Source organism: Denticeps clupeoides, chromosome 7, assembly GCF_900700375.1.
Source record: "Denticeps clupeoides chromosome 7, fDenClu1.1, whole genome shotgun sequence".
NCBI lineage: Eukaryota > Metazoa > Chordata > Actinopteri > Clupeiformes > Denticipitidae > Denticeps > Denticeps clupeoides.
This window is the reverse complement of record NC_041713.1, coordinates 20721005-20742556: the sequence shown is the minus strand read 5'-3', so window position 1 is coordinate 20742556 and position 21552 is coordinate 20721005. Positions and strand designations below refer to the sequence as shown.

The 21552-nt window shown below is 43.1% G+C and overlaps 1 protein-coding gene across 1 annotated transcript; it reads left to right on the top strand.

Moving 5' to 3' along the window:
* The first annotated feature begins 4117 nt into the window (after positions 1-4117).
* On the top strand, positions 4118-16216 carry LOC114793856 (zona pellucida sperm-binding protein 4-like). The gene is made up of 10 exons (XM_028985988.1): positions 4118-4130; positions 13513-13761; positions 13832-14019; positions 14226-14323; positions 14392-14549; positions 14619-14811; positions 14879-15026; positions 15114-15189; positions 15263-15315; positions 16193-16216. Exons 1-10 carry the CDS (start codon positions 4118-4120, stop codon positions 16214-16216), a joined length of 1200 nt encoding a protein of 399 aa, XP_028841821.1.
* Positions 16217-21552: the final 5336 nt, after the last annotated feature.

Here is a 21552-nt window from a genome sequence, read left to right as displayed (position 1 = left end):
TCGCGTCTATACGGAATAAAAGTAGTCCCGGTAAAACAAAGGACCACCGTCTGTGTTGCCAGATCGGCGTATCATTGGCGTGTATTCCACTAAAATAGGCTGTCACTCAGTCCAAGGGTTCCAGCAAGGTTGACCTTTATGCGGGGGATGATTTGTTCAGACACGATGAGTCCGTTTCTCGTTCATCTATTAAGCCTAGTACTAGACGAAAAGAGATCTTCAATAAAGTTCTCCATTCAAAACCCTTTTGGTCTTGGTCTAAAGCGTCTGCTTCTCTTGGCCCAACCCATTGATCATAAGGCAGATACCCCAACCTGCAAAAATGTATGTGATGCTTGAAAAATAAACGTGAAAATTAAAGAATACGATGACTTCTTTCAGGAAATATTTACATGCATAGAAAATAGTCTGAGATGAAGTTTGCTTTGTACTTTTGTTTTTAGGGCCCACACTGACTGGGATATTATTTTATCTAGTGTTGTTTGATTAAAAGACATTGTGATTATATTTATGAAACTATGACCCTTGATTCAAACATCTTCAAGTAACTACTAGGGTATCTGGTAGGGTGGTAGTAGCCTAGTGGGTAACCAGAAGACCCAGGTTCAAACCGCACTTACTACCATTGTGTCCCTGAGCAAGACACTTAACCCTGAGTGTCTCCAGGGGGGGACTGTCCCTGTAAATACTGATTGTAAGTCTTTCTGGATAAGAGCGTCTGATAAATGCCGTAAATGTAAATGTAAACTAGTGATTGTGACATTAACACCTCATGTATTGGATATTATCACTAATGTCACATTTACTAGTTTACCTTTCCAAATGCTTGAATAATAAAAAAGAAACAACAGTGCAGTCTTTCCCAATAGATCATTGTAATAAGTTTGTGGAGCCCCATCTTAACCCAAGGAGCAAGAGTCATCTTTGATTTACTCACTGTCATGAAACAAGACCAATATGGACATCACTGGCTTTTCTCTAGTCATGTTTCAGTTTGACATTTCGAACTTTCAGCTGAAGTAACATATGCTGCTCTTGGCTCTTTATTGCTTGAGCTTGATGTTTGGTGTAAAATAATTAGGAGACTTCTGACTAAAAGTACTGTAAAAAGACGTATTTTATATGACTACATGTGGATCACAAGATGATTCTTCCACCCCCTCCCATGTAGTTCTAGAAGCGTAAGTGTTAATTAATCAGAAGAGAAAAACTTCCTGCCTATTTCACCCAAAAACAGGGGATATTAGAGATTATAAAATTAATGGGAAAAAGGCTTAGTACCATGAGTCTTCAGAACTTATTCATTCCTTTTTTTTATATAAATTGACAAATGAACTATATGCTGCTGTACTGAGATCAATAAAAACCTAATTGAAGCTACTGCAAATAAAATCATCTGAAATTGATGTATTCTCTGATACACGCACAACGTCTGCTGCATAATTTTAGCCGATGCTATTGTGTTAAAACACAGACACTTATGTTATGTATGCACAGTGTACACACCGCACTACACGGGAAAGTATTCTTTTGAAATGGAATACTTCAGGAATACAATTTCAGGAACAGTAAAGGTGTTTTCCCCCCTCATTGTGAAATGCTGTTGGTTTGAGTTGAGCTGTTTCAACATTTCATTGTCTCCATCTGTTTCCTTGTGTTTTGTGCCTTGCTGGTTTCTCTTGTTCGTCTTTGTTTGCATGCCTGTGCAAATATATACCTTTGGTGTATATATATGAACTGATCAGCCAGAACGCTAACACCACCCACCTATTAAAACAGGCCTAATGCGTTGGAGCATTAGACCTCCACTAGACCTCTGGAGGTATGCTGTGGTATCTGGTAACTGATCCTTTAAGTCTTGGAAATTGCAAGGTGAAGGTCGTGGGGGGGTTGGACATGTTTTTGCATCACATCCCACAGATGCTTCATTAGACTGAGATCTTGAGAATTAGGAGGCAGTGTCAGCACAATTTTTAGGTAGCCGGTATGTCAAAGTAACAGCTATATAAATATCAAGGTTTCCCAGCATAACATTGCCTGTCTTCCAGGAGCCATGTTCTCCCCAGGTAAGAGAGGCACTTGCACATGGCCAGTCACCAAGAAAGTGTGATTCTTTAGACCAGGCCACTGTCTTTCCTTACCTTGTGGTCCAATTCTGATCCTCAAATGCCACAGTTTTATTATTGGACATCATTTGGCATAGCTACTTTGACAAATAAACTGTGTGTTCTAACACCTTTTTATTAGAACCAGAATTACGTTCTTGAGCTACAGCTCAAAATATACATCCCTTTGATCACTACTCTGCTTTTCCTCCTGTTAAGACTGCAACCACCACCTCGTATTCTCCTCTCACTCTCTGTCTCTTGATCTCCTTGATAGACATCATAATAATTGCATTCTAATTGTATTCTAATTCTATTCTAATTTAGAAAGCCTAAATTAGAATAGAATTCTAACAGTGGAAGCTGTTATGGCTGCAAAGGTGGGACCAACACCATACTGAAGTATGAGGCTGTCATGTGTCAGATGTCACTATATTCTTGTCCATATAGTTCATGTCGTACAATCATTCCACCCTGTAAAAGAATAATTAAATGAAAACCTGAAAATGCTTAAAAGCCATGTTAGTCTTAGATGCAGCAAACACCCAATGTCAGCCCAGCACAGTGTCGATGGCCCAAGCCAGCATATAGATGGGGCAGTAATGCCCTAGCAGGTAAGGAAGCAGCCCCATAATCAGAAGGTTGCCCGTTTGAATCCTGAACCACCAAGGTGCCACTGAGGTGCAGCAGCACAGCACAAGGTGCACACAGTGAAATTTGTCCTCTGCATTTAACCCATCACTCTTAGTGAGCAGAGGGCAGCCATGACAGGTGCCCGGGGAGCAGTGTGTGGGGACGGTGCTTTGCTCAGTGGCACCTCAGAGGCACCTTGGCGGCCCGGGATTCAAACCGGCAACCTTCTGATTACGGGGCCGCTAGGCCACCACTGCCCCTTGTCCATAACCTTACAACCTTATAAACTTATTACCTTACAGCATTATATTGTGATGGTATTTGAATGTAATCATATGTGACGGTAAATGACAGACTGTGAAACTAATTCCTAAGGTTCATAGATAGAATGTGGAATAATACCACCATGCGTTGCTGTGGCCAGTTATTCTAATTTTTAAAAATCCACCAATTCTGCCCCCATAGCTTGACCACCATAATGGCCACAGAGTAGGTGCGTCCAGAGTACATATATTCATATTTGTATGGTTATGTAAAGTCTGTTTAATATATACAATTATCAGTAGCAATAAAGCAGTGCAACAGGACTTCATTTAGAATCAGTTTATTTCTGTTGTTGCTGTACATTTCATCACCATCTCAACAGGAACCCTATAAAAATCATCTCCATTCCCTCTGTTACTACTGTTTCTACTGCGCTCATGCACTTTCTGTAAAAACACATTTTCATTTGTATAAAATTTAATGGGAGTCAGTGAACCCCTGGAAGAGGGTTGTGGAAGAGATGGGATGTCTGCATAACCACAGACGATAATGCGCCGTATATATATCCGTAAATCTTCAGCAGTAGCCAGTTACTGAGATTGAACTGCAGTTGTGGTTTTCTTTCCATCTTCAGCTTATTGGGTATAGTTAAGGTGGGTTTGGACGTTTGTCATAAAAGCACTTTTGAACGACCCCTCTGAATGATCACTTGCTCCAAGATCTCTCTTCTCATTTGTTTAAAACCAGAATGAGTACACAGCTGAAGCATTTGGCATTGCAACTCAGTTATTGATTATTTTCCATTTTCACAGTTTTACAGAAATGATGTAAAACAATAAAATAATGATAATAGCATTTCTCTTCATACAAATGAGCAGAATCAATTAAGCGAAAAAAAGTCTGCTGAAATAATTTTGCCAATTTGTAATAATTGTGACCTAAACCCAAAAACAATTTCTCATTTAATAAACATTTCTCTGGCTTTAAAATCAAAAGCAAAAAAAAGCTGCATCTACTAAACGTTGATATAGTGCGGATGTATCTTTCGGCTTTTCAGTGAAAGCTAATTAACCATTCAAGTAAGCACCTCACACATCTCCATCCCCGTCCCCTAGATGGAGGTTTTTAGTGTCAAACTCACACATTATGCCCAGGAGTGTCACTGAATTAAAAACCTGTAACATGTTCATCACAATTAGTCACATATTTGGAGGTATCTGGGGGGGATATTGCTGGTTGTCACAGATTTGAATGTGATGCTTTCTTGTAAGATGTAACACTGTCAGAACGATGCACATCGGATGCAATAGTGGCTGGTGCTTCGGTCTCAGGTGGTTGTTTGTGGGTTGTTGCAGGTACCTTGGTAGTCAGCGATCAGGAGACAGGGCCGAGCCCCGAGCGGCGGTGGGGGCTGCGGCTTCTGTGGGGTGTTTGATGAAAGCCGTGGGAAGAGTCCACCATACAGTCTGTAGTTACAGGGACAGTCCCCCTGGAGACACTCAAGTGTCTTGCTCAGGGACACAATGGTAGTAAGTGGGGTTTGAACCTGTGAATTTGTGAACTTCTGGCTCATAGGCGACTACAAGCCCAAACTCACAGTGTCATCCAAAGGAAAGCTGCAAATAGCTGCAATTCTCTATCACTAGTTAAAGATTAGATCATTTTTTCCAACCAAATTCCAAACCCTGGATCAGCTCTTACATCACGCACACTTGCAATGGGAAAGAAAATTATTCAAGAATAGGACTGGCCACATGCAGTGCAAGTCTTTGTGTGTGCTGACCAGAGTGTTAGTTGACGCCATTCGATGAGCGCCAGATCTCTGTGCCAGGCGCCGGCTGAGGCGGGCAGGTCCTGGGTCCTGGTGTTACGGATCAACTGGTGCCGTGCGTGTGAACGTGTTTTTCCCTGCAGTTGTCAGCAGCAGCTTAATCTATTTCAGAAACTGAACACAGCCATTAATGTCTAAACCACTGGCAACAAATGAGAGCACACACCTAAGTGAAAATGTCCAAATTGTGACCAACGTGTCAATGTTGTCCAGCACTGTCTCAACTCTCACAAAAATAATTTGATTATGTAAGAAAAATGTGTTTCATAATGTAGATTCAATATCAAGTTATGCATGATCAACATAATAAAATAATTTGTTACTTAAAACAATTGCGCTGAACTATATTAATATGTATAGTTTAGGAAAAAATTGGGACAGTCAAAATCAAATCAATCATGTCCATTATTATCATGTCTCCTCACCTGGTTGCCACCACAGGCCCTTGAAACCATGTGAACCACCTAGGTTTATCTTGGTCTCATCAGACCACAGGACATGGTTTCAGTAATCCATATCCTTAGTCTGCTGCTGACAGGCAGACCCTCCAGCCCTTCAACATCTGCAGCAATGCTGGTGGAAACTGTTCAGTAGCTATATGGTTTTGACCAACATGCTGCAGCTCAGTTTCAGGGAGTGGGCAATCTAGCCTGGACAATTTTTATGTAGAGATACAATTCGTTTCTCAGATCCTCAGAGAGTTCTATGCCACGAGGTGCCATATTGAACAGTGACCAGTATGAGAGAGTGTGAGACCGATAACCTGAGACCTCAAGCTCCAGAATGTTATGAAGAGTGATAAAATGAACTGCAAAATCCCTCTTTGTGATCCCATTTCAGCCCTGCCACAAAAAGACCTGCTGAGATCAATTTTGATGATTATCTCGTTAACACAAGAAGTTCCCAGAAAGTCCAGCAAGCACCAGAGCCTTCTTCTGATATTCAGACAGACTGATATTCTGCAAAAAGTACAGGGATTGGACTAGTGAGGTCTGAGGTAAAGTAATTTTCTCTGATTAAACCCCTTTCCGATTGTTTGGGGCGTCTGGGAAAATGATTGTCCGGAGTAGAAATGGTGACGCTACCATCAGTCCTGTCCCGTGCCAACAGTAAAGCATCCTGAGACCATTCATGTGTGGGCTGCTTCTCATCCAAGGGAGTGGGCTCACTCACAATTTTGCCTAAGAACACAGCTATTAATGAAAAATGGTACCAATACATCCTCCAACAGCAAATTCTCCCAACCATCCAAGAACAGTTTGGTGAAGAACAATGCTTTTCCCAAAATGATGGAGCACTGTGCCATAAGGCCAAAGTCATAATTTCATGGCCGGTCCCTGCCCGCTGGGCCACCAGAGGGCGCCAACACAACCCAACCTCGTTGACTCAGAAGCACTCCGAAGCCAAACAGCAAACACCATAAAAGGGCTTAGACAACAAACTACAGATGTGAACTCATACGACAACTTGTTCCTGTGTGTTGTAAGCATTTTCTGAACAGATCTTGCCTGAAGCCGACTGCTTTAAACCACGACAACGATTTTTGGATATCCCTATTGCCTTTTGTCAGACCTTGATGATACCAACTACTTTTTCCACCCCCGACACCCCATCCGACTCCAAGAACAACCGTGCTTGACGACCACGATTACAACCTCCATCCTTCCTGTACCAATACTCAGAGGTTGGTGCAGAGTCTCCAGTGTCTCCTCCTCACCCTCCACCGGAGCTGAGAAGGACCCACAGCACACACCTGGTCCCAGCTCAGGTACCCACAGCCTCCACTCCCAGTGCCAGCCGCTTGTGCGCCTCACATGCTAGATCGTGATCGATAACTAAGTGGCTCAGGAAACAAAACACTGACATTTTGGGTCCATGGCCAGGAAACTCCCCGGAATCCAATGTAGAACTTACGGTCAAACCTCAAGAGGCAGGTGGACAAACAAAAACTCACAAACTCTGACAAACTCCAAGCACTGACTTTGAAGTAATGGGTTGTCATCAGTTAGGATTTGGGCTAGAAGGTCACTAACACCATGCCAGGGCGAATTGCCGAGGTCTAGAAAAGAACACAGCAAATACTGATACTTTGTATAAACTTAATGTAATTGTCTTTGAAACTTGTAAAATGCTTGTAATTCAATACACCACAGAAACAACTGACAAAAAGATCTAAAAACACTGAAGCGAGATACACTTTTGTGAGATACTGTAACACACACGCAAGTAAAGGTGAATAAAAATATGTTACTGCTTTTACTAAGGTCTGTCGCGGTCTGTGTGGGTCAACACAGGCAGCCATCTAATGTACCATGAACTGCCGCCAAGTTATTTAAAATAATTTACTCTACATTCACTTACATGCCAAAAAAGATACACACCTTATGATGGAGAGTGCTAAGCATTTTTGTCTTGCTGGAGGGACCGGGCAGAGAGAAAGAAGGAATAATGGAGAAAACGATTATCCCAATAGTGGTGTGGTGCAAAAGGTGGGTGAGTTTCCAGTATCATTACATAGTCATGTTCATAGCTTACCCGTGGCCTCTGTCCCTGGTCTAAGAGACTTAATATGAACATCTTTTTGGTATATACCATCTCTTTCCCTTGACAAGGTCTGATGAAATGGTTATAGAAAAGAGAATGCTGAGAATATTAATTTCCATCAGGCCTCGTCACGCGACGTAACAATTTTAAATTTGTAATGTCACACAATTAAATAATTGCTGCTTTTGCACATCAACAAGGAACTGTAAGTAAAGTGAAAAAGCGAAGGGATTGTCATTGCTAAAAACCTGCACAGCACACCTACGATATAAGGGGACACATTCCAGATCCAACCGTCTGAGCTGTCGTTCTCTGAGCGGCGAAGCAGAATGACCAAAGCACTTTTTACAAATATCGCCATTTCTAGCCACTGCAGGCCCATAGACAGGCTAGGGGAACATAATGTTATAATTTAATATAATGCCATTATAATATAATATAATTTAATCATTTAAAATAATGTAATAATGTTAAATATTCTCACAAAGTGAAATTTTCATAAAAGGGGACCTTTAATATCAAACTAATGACTGAGAATGGGCAACGTAGCAGTATCTCTGCTCTGTGCAAAGCTTGATTACAATCTTCTTGTGAAAATATGGTAAATATAGTCTCTATGCACCACCTAAGAATAACATGAGCATATGCAATATATGCATTTTCCACTACAGTCTGTGCACGTATGGGTGTGTGTATGTGCTGCATATGCGGACGGTGTAAAGCTTACAAGCAAGGTGAAGGAGTTATGCTGATTTAATTAAAAACATGCTGATTCCCAGAAGCCTCCTAATACTCTGAAGGCACAGCAAGAAGTGAAACATGCCAGGCCCTAATCCACTCCGTGGATTACAGCCAGCATGTCCCACACTGTTTATACATTTAAATAAATAATACATCAAATTTATAAAAAACCCTTGCCGTTTCTGTGTCTGTAAAGCTCAGCAGCTGAGTCAGGCCAATGGTTCACTGCTGCAATTGTCACGCCTCAGTAATACTGCTCAGACTGACACTGCTCAGATCTCGGAGCCAGTGCCCTGGGAGAGGCATGAATTAGACATATTCATGAATACTGCATGAGGGATGTTGGTGTTGTCAGACGTGCAAACATGGCAAAGTGTGCCACGTTTGGTGCAGATTATGGTGGAATTTGTCTTTGATTTGGGATATGCATGCATCTCCACTCTCATCACAAACGGTTGTGTAAGGTTCTGGAGTGGCAAGAAAGGCTGATGATTGTGATAACTCGATGAAGTTTGCCTCTTGGTTTGCTGTTCCGAAGGGCTGACCTGGTGGGGCCATTGGAACTTGTTCATAAAACATTTCATTTTAAAATCTTATACTGTAACTCAAAAATTAATGATTATTTCCAATATCTGACTTTAACATTAGTCATGGGAACATTCATGGATTCTGCAAATTCATGGATAACAGTTCATTATTCCCATTATTGTATTATTTATATATGAATCTGTTACCCCATGTATTTGCATTCTGCAGCTTGTGTTCATGACAGTGCATGTGAACCCATCTTCAGACAGATTGAGTTTTGATTTATGATTTATGATACTGGAGGGTGATGAAGAATAGATGCAAACTGAATATTAAAAACCTTTTTGTCAAACTGATAATGACTGCCAGTCATACAGTGAATGGTCATGTACGTATGTGTGTCTATGCATTTTTTTTCCTGTTTAATAAAGTAAAAAATCCACATATCCACACTCACCCTTGCAACTGATATTTCTACCACTGGATACTCCACAGCTAGTGGTTCCCTCCCCAACCACTCGACTCTCACTGGCTGGAGCTTCAGTTTAACTGTCCCCTCTCTGTGAACCGATCCAAGCCCGCAGACAACTATTAAAACCAGATGCCTTCCAGTTCCAGTATTTTAAAGCTGGTTCTACTGCACCCACTGTTGTGTTTGATCTCTGTCAAGAAGGCAGGTTCCCTGCAAGTGTGATATCAAATGCCTGAAGATCATAAAGGACACAGAACCACCACCATCAGCTCCATTTGAATTCCCAATTGACCAGGAAGGAGCAGGACAAACAAGCACATGCCCAATCATGGACCAATTGTGATCCCCATTTGACTCTGTAGTGTCACAGTGAATCAAGTGGTCATCTGTAAGATGGGAACTCTAAGGTCCATAGCATTTTGTGCTTTTGTCTTTCGTGAAGGTCCCCCCGCCTGTATCTTTGTCAAACTGTGACATCCCCCAAATAAAAGGTGTCAAAAACCAGCAAATGGCTTGAGGTGTCACGCTGAGAAAGAAATGTCAGTGACATCAAAGGACAAATCCTAAATGGTCTGTGGGTAATGGTCTGTTTGGAGGTCAAATGTCTAAAAAATGTTCTCTTCCTCCTTCATTGGGAGCTGTGGGTTCTGAGTCTTGCTTTCCCTCCCTGTTTCTCATCTGCTCTACAGATTGGCTCCTGACTTTTCAACTCAACTTCCTCTATCCCTCTGTCTCTTTTCTTTTATTTCGGGTTTTTCTGTAACATTGGTACCATTCTTACATACAATATTTATATGTGACTGCAATAGTAATCTACTGGTGTTGATCAATTAGAAACTGTTCATTCTTGTAACCTCTGTTGTGTCATGCCTCTTTCATGCCAGGTAACATCAGATGAGTGTGTTTAATACAGTGCTTGTGTTGTATTTTACAGCTGCATCCTCTCCAACCCCTCCTGGAGTGCAGCAACAACAAATCGATTAAATCTATAAGAATTGATTACTAAAAGAGTCGGCAATGCGTGGTCTGTTTTAGCAGACTCCTGGTCTCCTATCACAACAAAACAGCGTGCTCGTCAGCCCATGTGACAACAGAATCCTGAACCACTGAGGTGCCACTGAGCAAAGCACCATCCTCACACACTGCTCCCCTTTCACGCTGTGTTTCACCAAGGATGATGTTTAAAAATAGAGGACACATTTTGTTGCATCACCGTGTGCTGTGCTGTGTTTCACAATGGCAGTCACTTCACGTCTTACCTTTGCATATCTGCCACATTAACACCATCTGAGTGCCTTTTTTCTGCACTAGGCAACATTTGGAGATAAAAAGATAAAAAGCTAGCCTGAGCCAGGAGCATGTGGACATGCTGTGTAGCTCAGGTGGCACTTTATTTTAAAAGTCTATATATTAGACAGATGTAAAGCATATGTATGTGTATGTGTTTTTTGTGTTAGTTCATTTTTATTTGATTTTTCCTTTTACATTAAGGCATTTGGCAGACACCCTTATCCAGAGCAACTTACAACGTGATTCCAAGTTACCATTGATGAAGTGAACAGTTCTGGTTCATTAGGACCCCCAACTAGGAAGATCAGATATAGAGGTAGACCAGCTAGAAGGGAGTTACAGTAATCCGGTCATGAGATTACTAAGGACTGAACCATTAGATGGGTGGCCTGTGTTGATTTGTCTGATATTGTAGAGAAGGAATCGACATGAGCGGGAAAGATTGCTGATGTGAGTCGAGAAAGAGTGTTAGTTGTCTATTGTTACTCCAAGGTTGCGGGCTGTTGCAGAAGGAGAGAGCTGTGAGTTGTCCAGGCAAATAACAAGATTCTGATGTGGTGAAGAATCTGCTGGAATGAATATTAGTTCAGTTTTGGGGGGATTGAGTTTGAGGTGATAGGCTGCCGTCCAAGATGAAATGTTGGTTAGACATGCAGATATTTTGGAAGCAGCATGTAGATCAGAGGGAGGAAAGGTGAAGAGGAGTTGTGTGTCATCAGCATAGCAGTGGTAGGATAATCCATTTGAGGAAATGACCTCACCAAGTGATCTTGTGTAGAGGGAGAAAAGGAAAGGATCTAAAACTGAGCCTTGACGGACACCAGTGGAGAGTCTACGTGAGGTAGAGGTGGATCCATTCCAAGTCACTTGGTAAGATCACTCATCAAGGTAGGAAGCAAACCACTGCCATGCTGAGCCCTCAGTTCCAAGCCTCTTCAGGATAGACAAGAGAGTCTTGTGGTTGACAGTGTCGAATGCTGTGGAGAGCTCGAGGAGAATAAGTACAGATGACAGTTTTGCCGATCTGGCTGCATGCAGCTGCTCGGTAACCGCCAGAAGGGCAGTCTCAGTAGAATGAGCAGTTCTGAAGCCAGACTGGTTAGGATCCAGGAGGTTGTTCTGTGATAGATGGAGTGATAGCTGATTGTAGACACACCGCTCAAGGATTTTAGTGGAGTGCCTGAGGCACCTCCCAATAAGCAAACAGGAGGTAGGGCAACCACACGTCCATATGTGTCCATACACGTCTTTTTGCATTGGCTGCAACAAACTTCAACAGCATGCCTTGAGTATGGTTATATCACTCTACCAGCCCATCTGTCTGCAGGTGTTAGGGAGTGGTCCTTATACTCTTAATCCCCAACAAATTGTACATCTGCCCAAGTGCTTGGGATAGGAAAGCTCTCCCCCTTCTGTTTGATAAATTTTCCTAATAAAATAGTATTCCCCAGTTAAAGCTGTAGCTGCTCCCGCTGCCACTCTTACACTTTTACAAGCAGATCCATGGGAAGAGTATCCCTGGGCATACCAAGGCTTTGAGGGCCAGTGAGGAGAACCAAGATCAAGAGAACCCATACTGACTGTGTGACTTTTTAGGGAGACAGACCAGGCCTGTTGCTTACACACAATCCAGATCCAGAAACTGTAATGAGCCTGGAACTGCATTGCACACAAACAGAGTTTGGGCCAAGATGAGGTTAGCTGTGTGATAAAGAACAAAAGCAAGCAATTTCGAACCGGGGCAGGAAAAACCCAGATAAAGCTGGAGACTGTGCAGAATCCACCAAAGCCAGTTTTCTCTGACTCTCCTGCATCTTCACCAGTCCAGTCTGTCCCTCTGCCACTGACCCAGGCCATGCTTCTGCAGGTAACCCAGTTGGTTTCCCTGCCTGGTCTGTATCTTTCCCTCCTTCCCTACATTGTCTATTTACAGAATGGGAGGTCTCTGGCCCACTTCTGTGTTTCTTGTGGCAGTTTTTTTTCCCCAAAAGACTCCTTAGCCGACTGAAGAAACTGATATAATACAATGTGTAAGGTGACAATATGTCCTCTTTTCCATGGATATGTCCCCTTTTTTAAACCTGGAAATGGACTGCAAATCAGTTTTGATAGCAGGCTTTACTACTACTAATGTGAATCATGGTTTGGCTGGTTAGCTTAATTTGTAGTGACATATTTCTGGGATGTACACTCACAAAATAGATGTTTGTTTATTTGCTTGATGTTGGAATTGTGTTTTGTTCAGGAAGAAGTCTTTGCTTAGAACTTTAAGTTGAGATTCGGCCCATCACTATACAACATGCAACAATTTAGGGGTAAAACTAAAAATGTAAGTAAAGGCAAGAACAGGCAAGTCTCAACAACAATCTTGGGTTAACAGGATACTGTCTTAATGAATCTAAATGAATGGGGTCAAAATATGGACACCAGGACAAAAAGCACATTTCTAGAATCAGCAGAATGCATCTGCCATAAATGTGTGTGAAAGAGTGTGTGTGTGTGAAAATGATACCTGACTTATCTGAACATGTGGCTTGTTTGGTCCTCAGAAAGAACCACCTCTTTTTCAGGCTGTTACAGAGAGAGACAGACAGGTGGACAGGGAAAGAGAACGTGACATACATCTCAATCCACTGCAAGGGCTTGAGGTGATGAAATATTTAGGTGGGCACTCTGAAAGGTTAGTTAAAACTGAAAAATTTATGGCTTTTGGCTGGGGCTGGAGGGTTAGAATGGTTGAAGGGAAAACTGCTGAACCTGTCCAAACTTTAATGGCGTCTCCTATTGGCTCAGACCAGAGCAAATAAATAGCTAGATAGACTGACAGTTTTGAAATATGAGTGTGGCAATATCAGGTGGCAAGGTAGGATTATTCACATCAATGTATATCAGGCAAAATGTGCGGATGCAAATCAAGCTGATTACACCAGAAATCTCCTAAACTAACTGATTACTTTATTGCAGTGGGGCAGGATTTTTAATGAGGGGGTGTGGTTTTAAACAACTTCCACTTATACACCAGTGAATCGGTGAGCTATAAAAGAGTCCCTCAGCATGCAGGTTGATAGGGAGTGTTTGTAGTGTTGTGGATATGGGTAAAGGAGGGAGCATGTTTGGTGTCCTGGTGCTGGTTTTTGGGGGCCCTTTGTGCTTTGCCCAAATAAAGACCATTCCTTCTCCCTCTGGGCCACAGATCCCCACCTTGGCCCGTGATCCAGGCCTGCCAGTTTCAGACCAATGTCAAGTGAATAATTTTGAGCGGGTACCCTGTGGGGAACCTGGAATCTCTGCTAGTAACTGCAGTGCTATAAGATGCTGTTTTGATGGTCACCAATGTTATTATGGCAAAATGGGTAGGTGTCCATTTTACTTTATGGTTGACTGTGTAAGGAGGATCTTTACTTTTTCTTTGACTTTCCTCAGTAACTGTCCAGTGCACCAGGGATGGACAGTTTGTGCTTGTGGTGTCCATGGACGCAACCCTCCCCCGGCTGAGTTTAGACTCCGTTACGTTGTTGGGAGGAAGCCATGCACCCTGTGCTGCTGTTGATTCCAACGGTGCCTTTGCCATTTTCCAGTTCCCTGTGACTGCATGTGGAACCCTTGTGACGGTGGGCATGTAATACTCTTTCCTGTATGTCCGGTCTTTCCAATCTTTGCCCTGTAGGCCCTCCTGGCAGTTCTGGTTGTAACCACTGTTCAATGGCCTAATTAAGCTTGGACTGAATGTGCTCAGTAGGGAGGTTCAACCAGGCTCAGGAGCCCTTTCTGTAAGTGAAGCCAGAACAAACGCTTATCCTGTACGGTCTTGTTGCAGGTGGAGGCTGGCTATGTGATCTATGAGAATAGGATGTTCTCCTCTTATGAGGTGGGAGTTGGTCCTCTTGGTTCCATCACAAGAGACAGCCAATTTGAGTGAGTGAGCAGTTCTATTTTGTGTGTGGAATGAGTGTGGGGAGGTCTTAATGCACTGTCTTCTGCAGGCTTCTCTTTCAGTGTCGCTATTTTGGTGCTGCTGTGGAGGCAGTGGTGGTTCAAACTGGCTTTTCTGACTCCCCACTTCCAGTTGCTGCTCTTGGTCCACTCCAGGTGGAGCTCAGGCTGGCTAATGGCCGCTGTGCCATCAAAGGATGTGTGGAAGGTACTGCACGTCATAAATTCGTCCTTTCCTCTATTGAATTGTGAGCTTTGCCGTTTCCTCTCTCTGTAGCGACTGTCGCGTACAATTCCTACTACGGTGATGCTGATTACCCAGTCACTAAAATTCTGCGGGACCCAGTGTATGCTGAAGTACGTATTGTGGGGAGAACCGATCCCAACCTTGTTCTGATGCTGGGCCGCTGCTGGGCCACATCCAACCCAAACCCCTACAGCTCCCCACAGTGGGACATCCTGGTTGATGGGTAAGGAGCGGTTTTGGCTAACTGGATAAAACTGTATGCAGTGTCCTCACTAATGAGTTCTCTTTAGATGTCCGTACCAGGATGACCGTTACCTGTCCACCTTGGTTCCTGTATCTGGCTCCTCCGTGCTTCAGTATCCAACGCACTACAAACGCTTCATCCTTCAGATGTTTACATTTGTGAACCCTACATCTTATGTGGCGTTGACTGAGAAGGTACTCTTATTAAATATGACCCCCCCCCCCCCCCCCCCTCAAGGCTCATGCTAGGCTAAATGTGCTAATCCTACCTTCTTGTGTTAGGTTTTCATCCACTGTAATACTGCAGTTTGCTATCCTTCTCCCACAACATCCTGTCAACAGACGTGTGGTCGACAGAGTGAGTAGCTTGTGCAGTCCATCTGAAATGATCTAGTAGTGGTTGTTGCTGACCCCCTTCTTTCTTCCTGCAGGGAGGTCCACAAATGTGAACACTGGTAAAGAAACCCTGGTTTCCAGTGGCGAGGTTCACTTGGGATATTTTTATTGAAATAAACCTTCTTAAATGACTCCAGTTCTGGCAGTGTGGTTTTTGTAATGGTGAATGCCCTTAACTGGCTTTATTCCAAGTATTTTATGATCTTGTACAGCTGTAAGGAAATGTTCCTTTTCTCTGGGCTACTCTGTTGGTTCATCCAATGCAACATTGCAAATGGTTTCTAATTTCATTGCACTGACAAGACTAATTGTTACTGGCCAATGTACATGAGCAGCTTTATTGATATTACTCTTTCCCTAAGGGCTTGTTCTAGACTGTGTGCTCCCTTGTATGCATACATGTTAAGGGGGGCACACAATTGCAGTGGAGGTGGGAAATGACTGGGGTGCTCAGGATTGCACTGTCAGGCCTCTACCCTAAGACCTGTCCAACTTTGTCCCACCTGAAAGCTGAGCTTAGGGTCACTGAGGCACACAAGCCCTTTAAATCTGAAAAGGTGGCCAAAGAATAGAATATTCAACATCTTAGATCCAAAAAACATGGCCTCTGAAATATATTAGAACCCAGTAACACTTCTCAATATTACCAAAACTAAAGGATTTCTCACAGCATTGTTTCCTTTTGTGAGCAGCTGGGGAGGATCGTGAATGAAATAAGATTTTATATTGTGTCTGGGTCACAGCATCTTCTGAGCCTCCCACTCAAACACGCTGCTTTTTCCATTTGTTGGGCAGGGGGGGGGGACAAAAAAAAAAAAAAAAAGGGCAGGAAATCACAAACATGCATTTGGTTTACCACTGTAACATTTCTCCATGTTCCAGTCATAAGTGAGTGTTAATGGAATGCTACAGTGGAACCAGCAGAGATTCCACGTGTTACTTTTACTTCAGTTCTGTGTTTTCAGATGCTCAGTGAGGATGAACCTTGAGACGGGTGACAAATTTCAAGAAAAGAAACAAAAAGAGCCCTGAAGTTAAGAGGAAACCAGTCATCTAATATGAGAGTAGCTCTTTCAGCTACTGTAGTACGTCTAGACCATATTCAGTTTGTGGCTAATTTATTTTCTTTCTCAATTTCTAAAAGTTTGAGTGAAGGGGGCAGCATGTTTAAGGGGGAACTGTCCCCACTTTAGTCTTGCAAAAGAATGACCGGCATGTGCATGGATCCTGACCACAAACAGTCCAGGTCAGCAACACCTCCAGCTGCAATACAAATCAAGCTGTCCACTCTCTCCGCTGGACTCCTGTTGATGACCGGGGTCTGGTAGTTCCTCTCCTGTCCCCTATCAACTCCTTTGTCTTGTTGACGTTCAGGTAGAGATTATTCCTCTGGCACCAATTCTCCAGATTTTCAACCTCCTCCAGGAGATGAAAGATGGCATCACCTGTACAGCAGTTTGGGCGACTGAATATCTCTCTGAACACAGGTGCTAGCTGGTCTGCGCAGGCTCTGAGGATTCTACCTGAGATGCCGTCTGGTCCTGCTTCTTTCCTGGTGTTCACTCTCCTGAAGGTTCTCCTCACGTCATGCTCAGGGACGATCGAGGCATTTTCGGTGCTGTCCACAGCTGTTAGCCTTAGAATCGCTAGCATCTTTAGCTGCAGCCTTGAAGCGAGCACAGAATGTGTTCAGCTCGTCTGCCAGAGACACATCTGCGTTCGTCATACCGGACGTTGGTGCTTTTATAGTTGGTTAATGTCCTTAGTCCCTGCCACAGGCTTCACAACTCTATTCGAGTTGTGATCCTAGTTTCTTCCTGTAGCCGCTTTCCTGACGTTTATACAATTCCATGTCCCTGGAGGCAAGCCCAGCATTACTTCATGGCCATTTAACAAAGGCAACAAGAACCATCTAAGGTGTCAGTGCTGTTTGGTTGAAAAATCCAATAATTGGCTAACATTTGCCATAAACATATGAGGCGCTGCTTTTCTAATGCTTGCAAAAATACCAACACTTCATGTACATTTATGGCATTTGGCAGACACCCTTATCCAGAGCGACTTGTTTTCACGTTACCATCGATGAAGAGATCAATTCCGGTTCACTAGGACCCCCCAACTATGAATACAATCTTTTTATTCACTCTTGTTGTAGATTCTGTACACAAGTTCGACAATAAGAAAGTTAATCTAAATATTCTTTAAAGATGAAGGTCTTGAGCTGTCGTTTGAAAATACTCAGTGACTGAGCTGTTCTGACCTCGAGGGGAAGTTCATTCCACCACCTAGGGTCCAAGACGGAGAAGAGTCTAGATGAATGTTTTCCTTTTACCTTTAGCAAGAGATCAGGCGAGCAGTACTGGAGGCTCGGAGAATACGAGGTGCAGTGTGAGGTGTAATAAGGGTTGTGAGGTAGGATGGGGCTACTCCATGTTTGGCTTTGTAGGCCAGCATCAGTATTTTGAACTTGATGCGTGCAGCTACTGGGAGCCAGTGGAGGGAACGTAGCAGAGGGGCGGTGTGGGTTGTATGAGTTGTAGAGGTCGGATGGTGCATAGTGGTAGACCAGCTAGAAGGGAGTTACAGTAGTCCAGTTGTGAGATTACTAAGGACTGAACCAGTATCTGGGTGGCCTCTTTTGACAGATAAGGGCGAATTCGTCTGATATTGTAGAGAAGGAATCTACATGAGTGGGAAAGGTTGCTGATGTGAGTCGAGAAGGAGAGTTGGTTGTCCGCCGTGTAATCCATTTATTTCAACAAAGTAACTGTATTCTGATTATCACTCATTTAAACAGTAACTGTAACGAAATACAGTTACTCATATTTTGTATTCTAAATACGTAACACCAGTACATGTATTCCGTTACTCCCCAACACTGCCTAAATTGAAGTGATTGTCATTGTGATACACTGCAGCACAGCACACAGTGCACACCTCTGCTTTTAACCCATCACCCTGAGTGAGCAGTGGGCAGCCATGACAGGCGCCCGGGGAGCAGTGTGTGGGGACGGTGCTTTGCTCAGTGGCACCTTGGAAGACCAGGATTCAAACCGGCAACCTTCTGATTATGGGGCCCCTTCCTTAACCGCTAGGCCACAACTGCCCCACACCTATGGCTTCGGATTGGGAAACGTTCTTGATCGTTTTCTGCACAGTATCATCTGTTGAATGATATGAATCTCACAACCGGTTCCGTAAACACATTGATCTCCTCGGAGCTGTTTTAGAACATGTCCCAGTCTGCATCATCCAGTGCATCCTGTAGAGCGGCCACGCGATTGGTCTGTCCAGTGTAACACCTCCCTCTGAACCGGAACTTCCTGTTTCAGCCTTTGTATTTAGACATGCCTTGTAACCATCCTTGAATGTAAACTGCACACATTATGACTGTTGTGAACTCCCGAGGAAGATAAAGAGGACAACATTTGATCGGCAATAGTCCAGGTTGGGTGAGCATGAGCGTGCAAGAGGAACAATGCTCGCACTGTTGCACCAGCTGTTGTTTACCATCAAGCACACGCTGCCTCCCTGAGACTTTCCTGAGTCCCGTGTCCTGTCCATGTGGTGAACCGAGAAGAACTCGTCCGGCTGGCTGGGTTCAGCCATGTCTCGTTGAAGCAGAGGAGACTGCAGTCCCGGATGTCTCTCTGGAACTCCAGTGACTGGACATTGCGGAGCAGGCTGCTAGGCAGAGGTGTGCGGTGTGCCTGGGCTCTCAGCCTGTTCCCCCGGGGCCGCTGCTTCATGTCCGCTTGTTCTTCCTCAGGATCTCACTCAGCCAGCTTGGATCTGGAGCAGTTAGTAACTTATAATTGTGTAACTTATAAATGGCTATAGCTGCAATTGCAATTCACCTCCCTTGCACTAATTTATAAGTCAATTCCCATGTACCCTTATATCTTAGGTCCCAGCTCCTATACCATAATTTAGAAGTGAAAATCACATAAAACAACAATCACAGGTACAATGGAACTATATATCACAACTGAACATTAAAACAAGAACACAAATAAAATAAAATACCCGGGTTTTAAAGGTTCACACAGTCTAGGTACCTTTTACTATCGTTGGCGCGCTTGGTGGAGCTCAAACTGGTGGACAATATGTGTGTTGAGTCTACTCACAACTTCCTCAAGTATTGTACCCACGATCCGCTGCACTTCTGCCATCTGCAAAATAAACCTTTCATCGGTGCAGTTCTTACTGTACTCTTAACGCTCCTCGCGTGGTCCAAGGCTTCCGCAGCAGCGGGCCATCCCGCGTCGCACTGGTTTCTCTGTGTGCAGAGGTGGTAGTAGCCTAGTGGGTAACACACTTGCCTATGACCCAGACGACCCAGGTTCAAATCCCACTTACTACCATTGTGTCCCTGAGCAAGACACTTAACCCTAAGTTGCTCCAGGGTGACTGTCCCTGAAACTACTGATTGTAAGTCGCTCTGGATAAGGGCGTCTGATAAATGCTGTAAATGTAACTGCAATAGTAATAGTTAAATTAGAAACTGTTCTTTCTTGTAACTTTTAAGTAATGTGCTAAGGAAAGTTTAGTTTCAAAATTCTCAATCTCTCCATTCACAAATATATTTCTTAACTTGGCAACAAATGTAACAAGATTCACAAATATATTTTATGACAAATGTAAATGTAACACCATTCACAAATCCATTTCTTGATTTGTGATGCACAAATGTCAGTGCAGTTTACATTTATTCACAAACCTGCATTTACAAACCACCATATATATTTGTGAGTATCCTTTTTTTGTGAGTATTTTGTTTTTTTTAATGTCTCCAGTGTTTACAGCCAATCACATGAACTGATGTTTGAGAGTTTGATTTAATGCCGACAACAATTGCGTATGAGGGGCCGTTTAGGAAATATTTCAGACTTACACAAGCACATGTGAAACACACACACATTCACATATGAAACTGACAAGCACGCCTTTATACTACTGAAAACTCACACACACACATATAAAACACACAGATACACGTGAAATGGACGCACACACACATATGAAACGCTCACACAGATACAGGTGAAAAGGACTCTGATGTAACAAACAAAAATTAAACTTAAACTGTGTTAAAGGCCTATATAAAGTAAAGTGAATGTAATTGTGATACACAGCAGCACAGCACACAGAGCACACAGTGAAATGTGTCCTCTACATTTAACCATCACACTTGGTGAGCGCCCGGGGAGCAGTGTGTGGGGACGGCGCTTTGCTCAGTGGCACCTTGGCGGATCGGGATTCGAAAATGGCAACCTTCTGATTACGGGGCCACTTCCTTAACTGCTAGGCCACCACTGCTCCATGAGCTTAGTAAAAAACAAATGAAAAAGATTTTAATATTTATAGGAGGTGCGCTGTGGCTGGTATCCCGGTTTGGACTGCACATGCGCAAAATACCATTACTGCTTTGAATCGGGTCTCCAAAATAGAATCCATAGAACCGCCTTCCGGATATAGTAAAATGACTTCCAGATATAGTCCATCACATGTATCTGTGTGAGCGTTTCATATGTGTGTGTGCGAGTTTTCAGTAGTATAAATGCATGCTTTTCAGTTTCATATGTGTTTGTGTAACAAAAGTCTGAAATATTTCCTAAACGGCCCCTCATAATTGCGATACTTTTGTGCATTGTCGCGGTCTTTTGGAAGGAATTTTCACTCACAATGAATTGAGACAAAAGACATTATATTTATGTAAATCCTCCAGTGTTTTGTTCTGGAAGTAACTGTATTTCAGCTGAATTTAAATTAAACTTACCCCGCTCACTCATGTCAAGTGGTGTCTGTCGGTCACATGTCAACATGGACAGCCTGGACAAACCTGAATACAAGAATACGATCTGAAATTCTCTGAACAGGTTAAAGGGAACACACATAGGTTGGATGCCGTTACCCATAAGCCTTGATTCAGCAGTCAAATACACTATCATCTCAAGTCAGATCTTTCTGTTTCACATTCCTTGGTTTATTACTCTGAAGCCTAAAAAGACCTCCTGCACCCCAGAAGCAGAGGTCAGAATCCAGATGGATTGTTAAAATCCTCTTTGATTCATTAACAACTCTCAGGAGTCATGATTTTCCCGCCTCTGGAAGAGGAGTGAAACATAGAGAGACATCTCATGAAACAAAAAACAACCAACCATGCATCGTATTTGAATTTGTAAGTCGCTTTGGATAAAAGCGTCTGCCAAATAAAGTAAAGTAAAGTAAAGTAAAGATCACAGGAATTAACCATCCCCAGGTCCCAGTGATAACGATGGAAGGACCAAAGGACCAGACACTGCGGCCCCCCTACTGTTGAAAC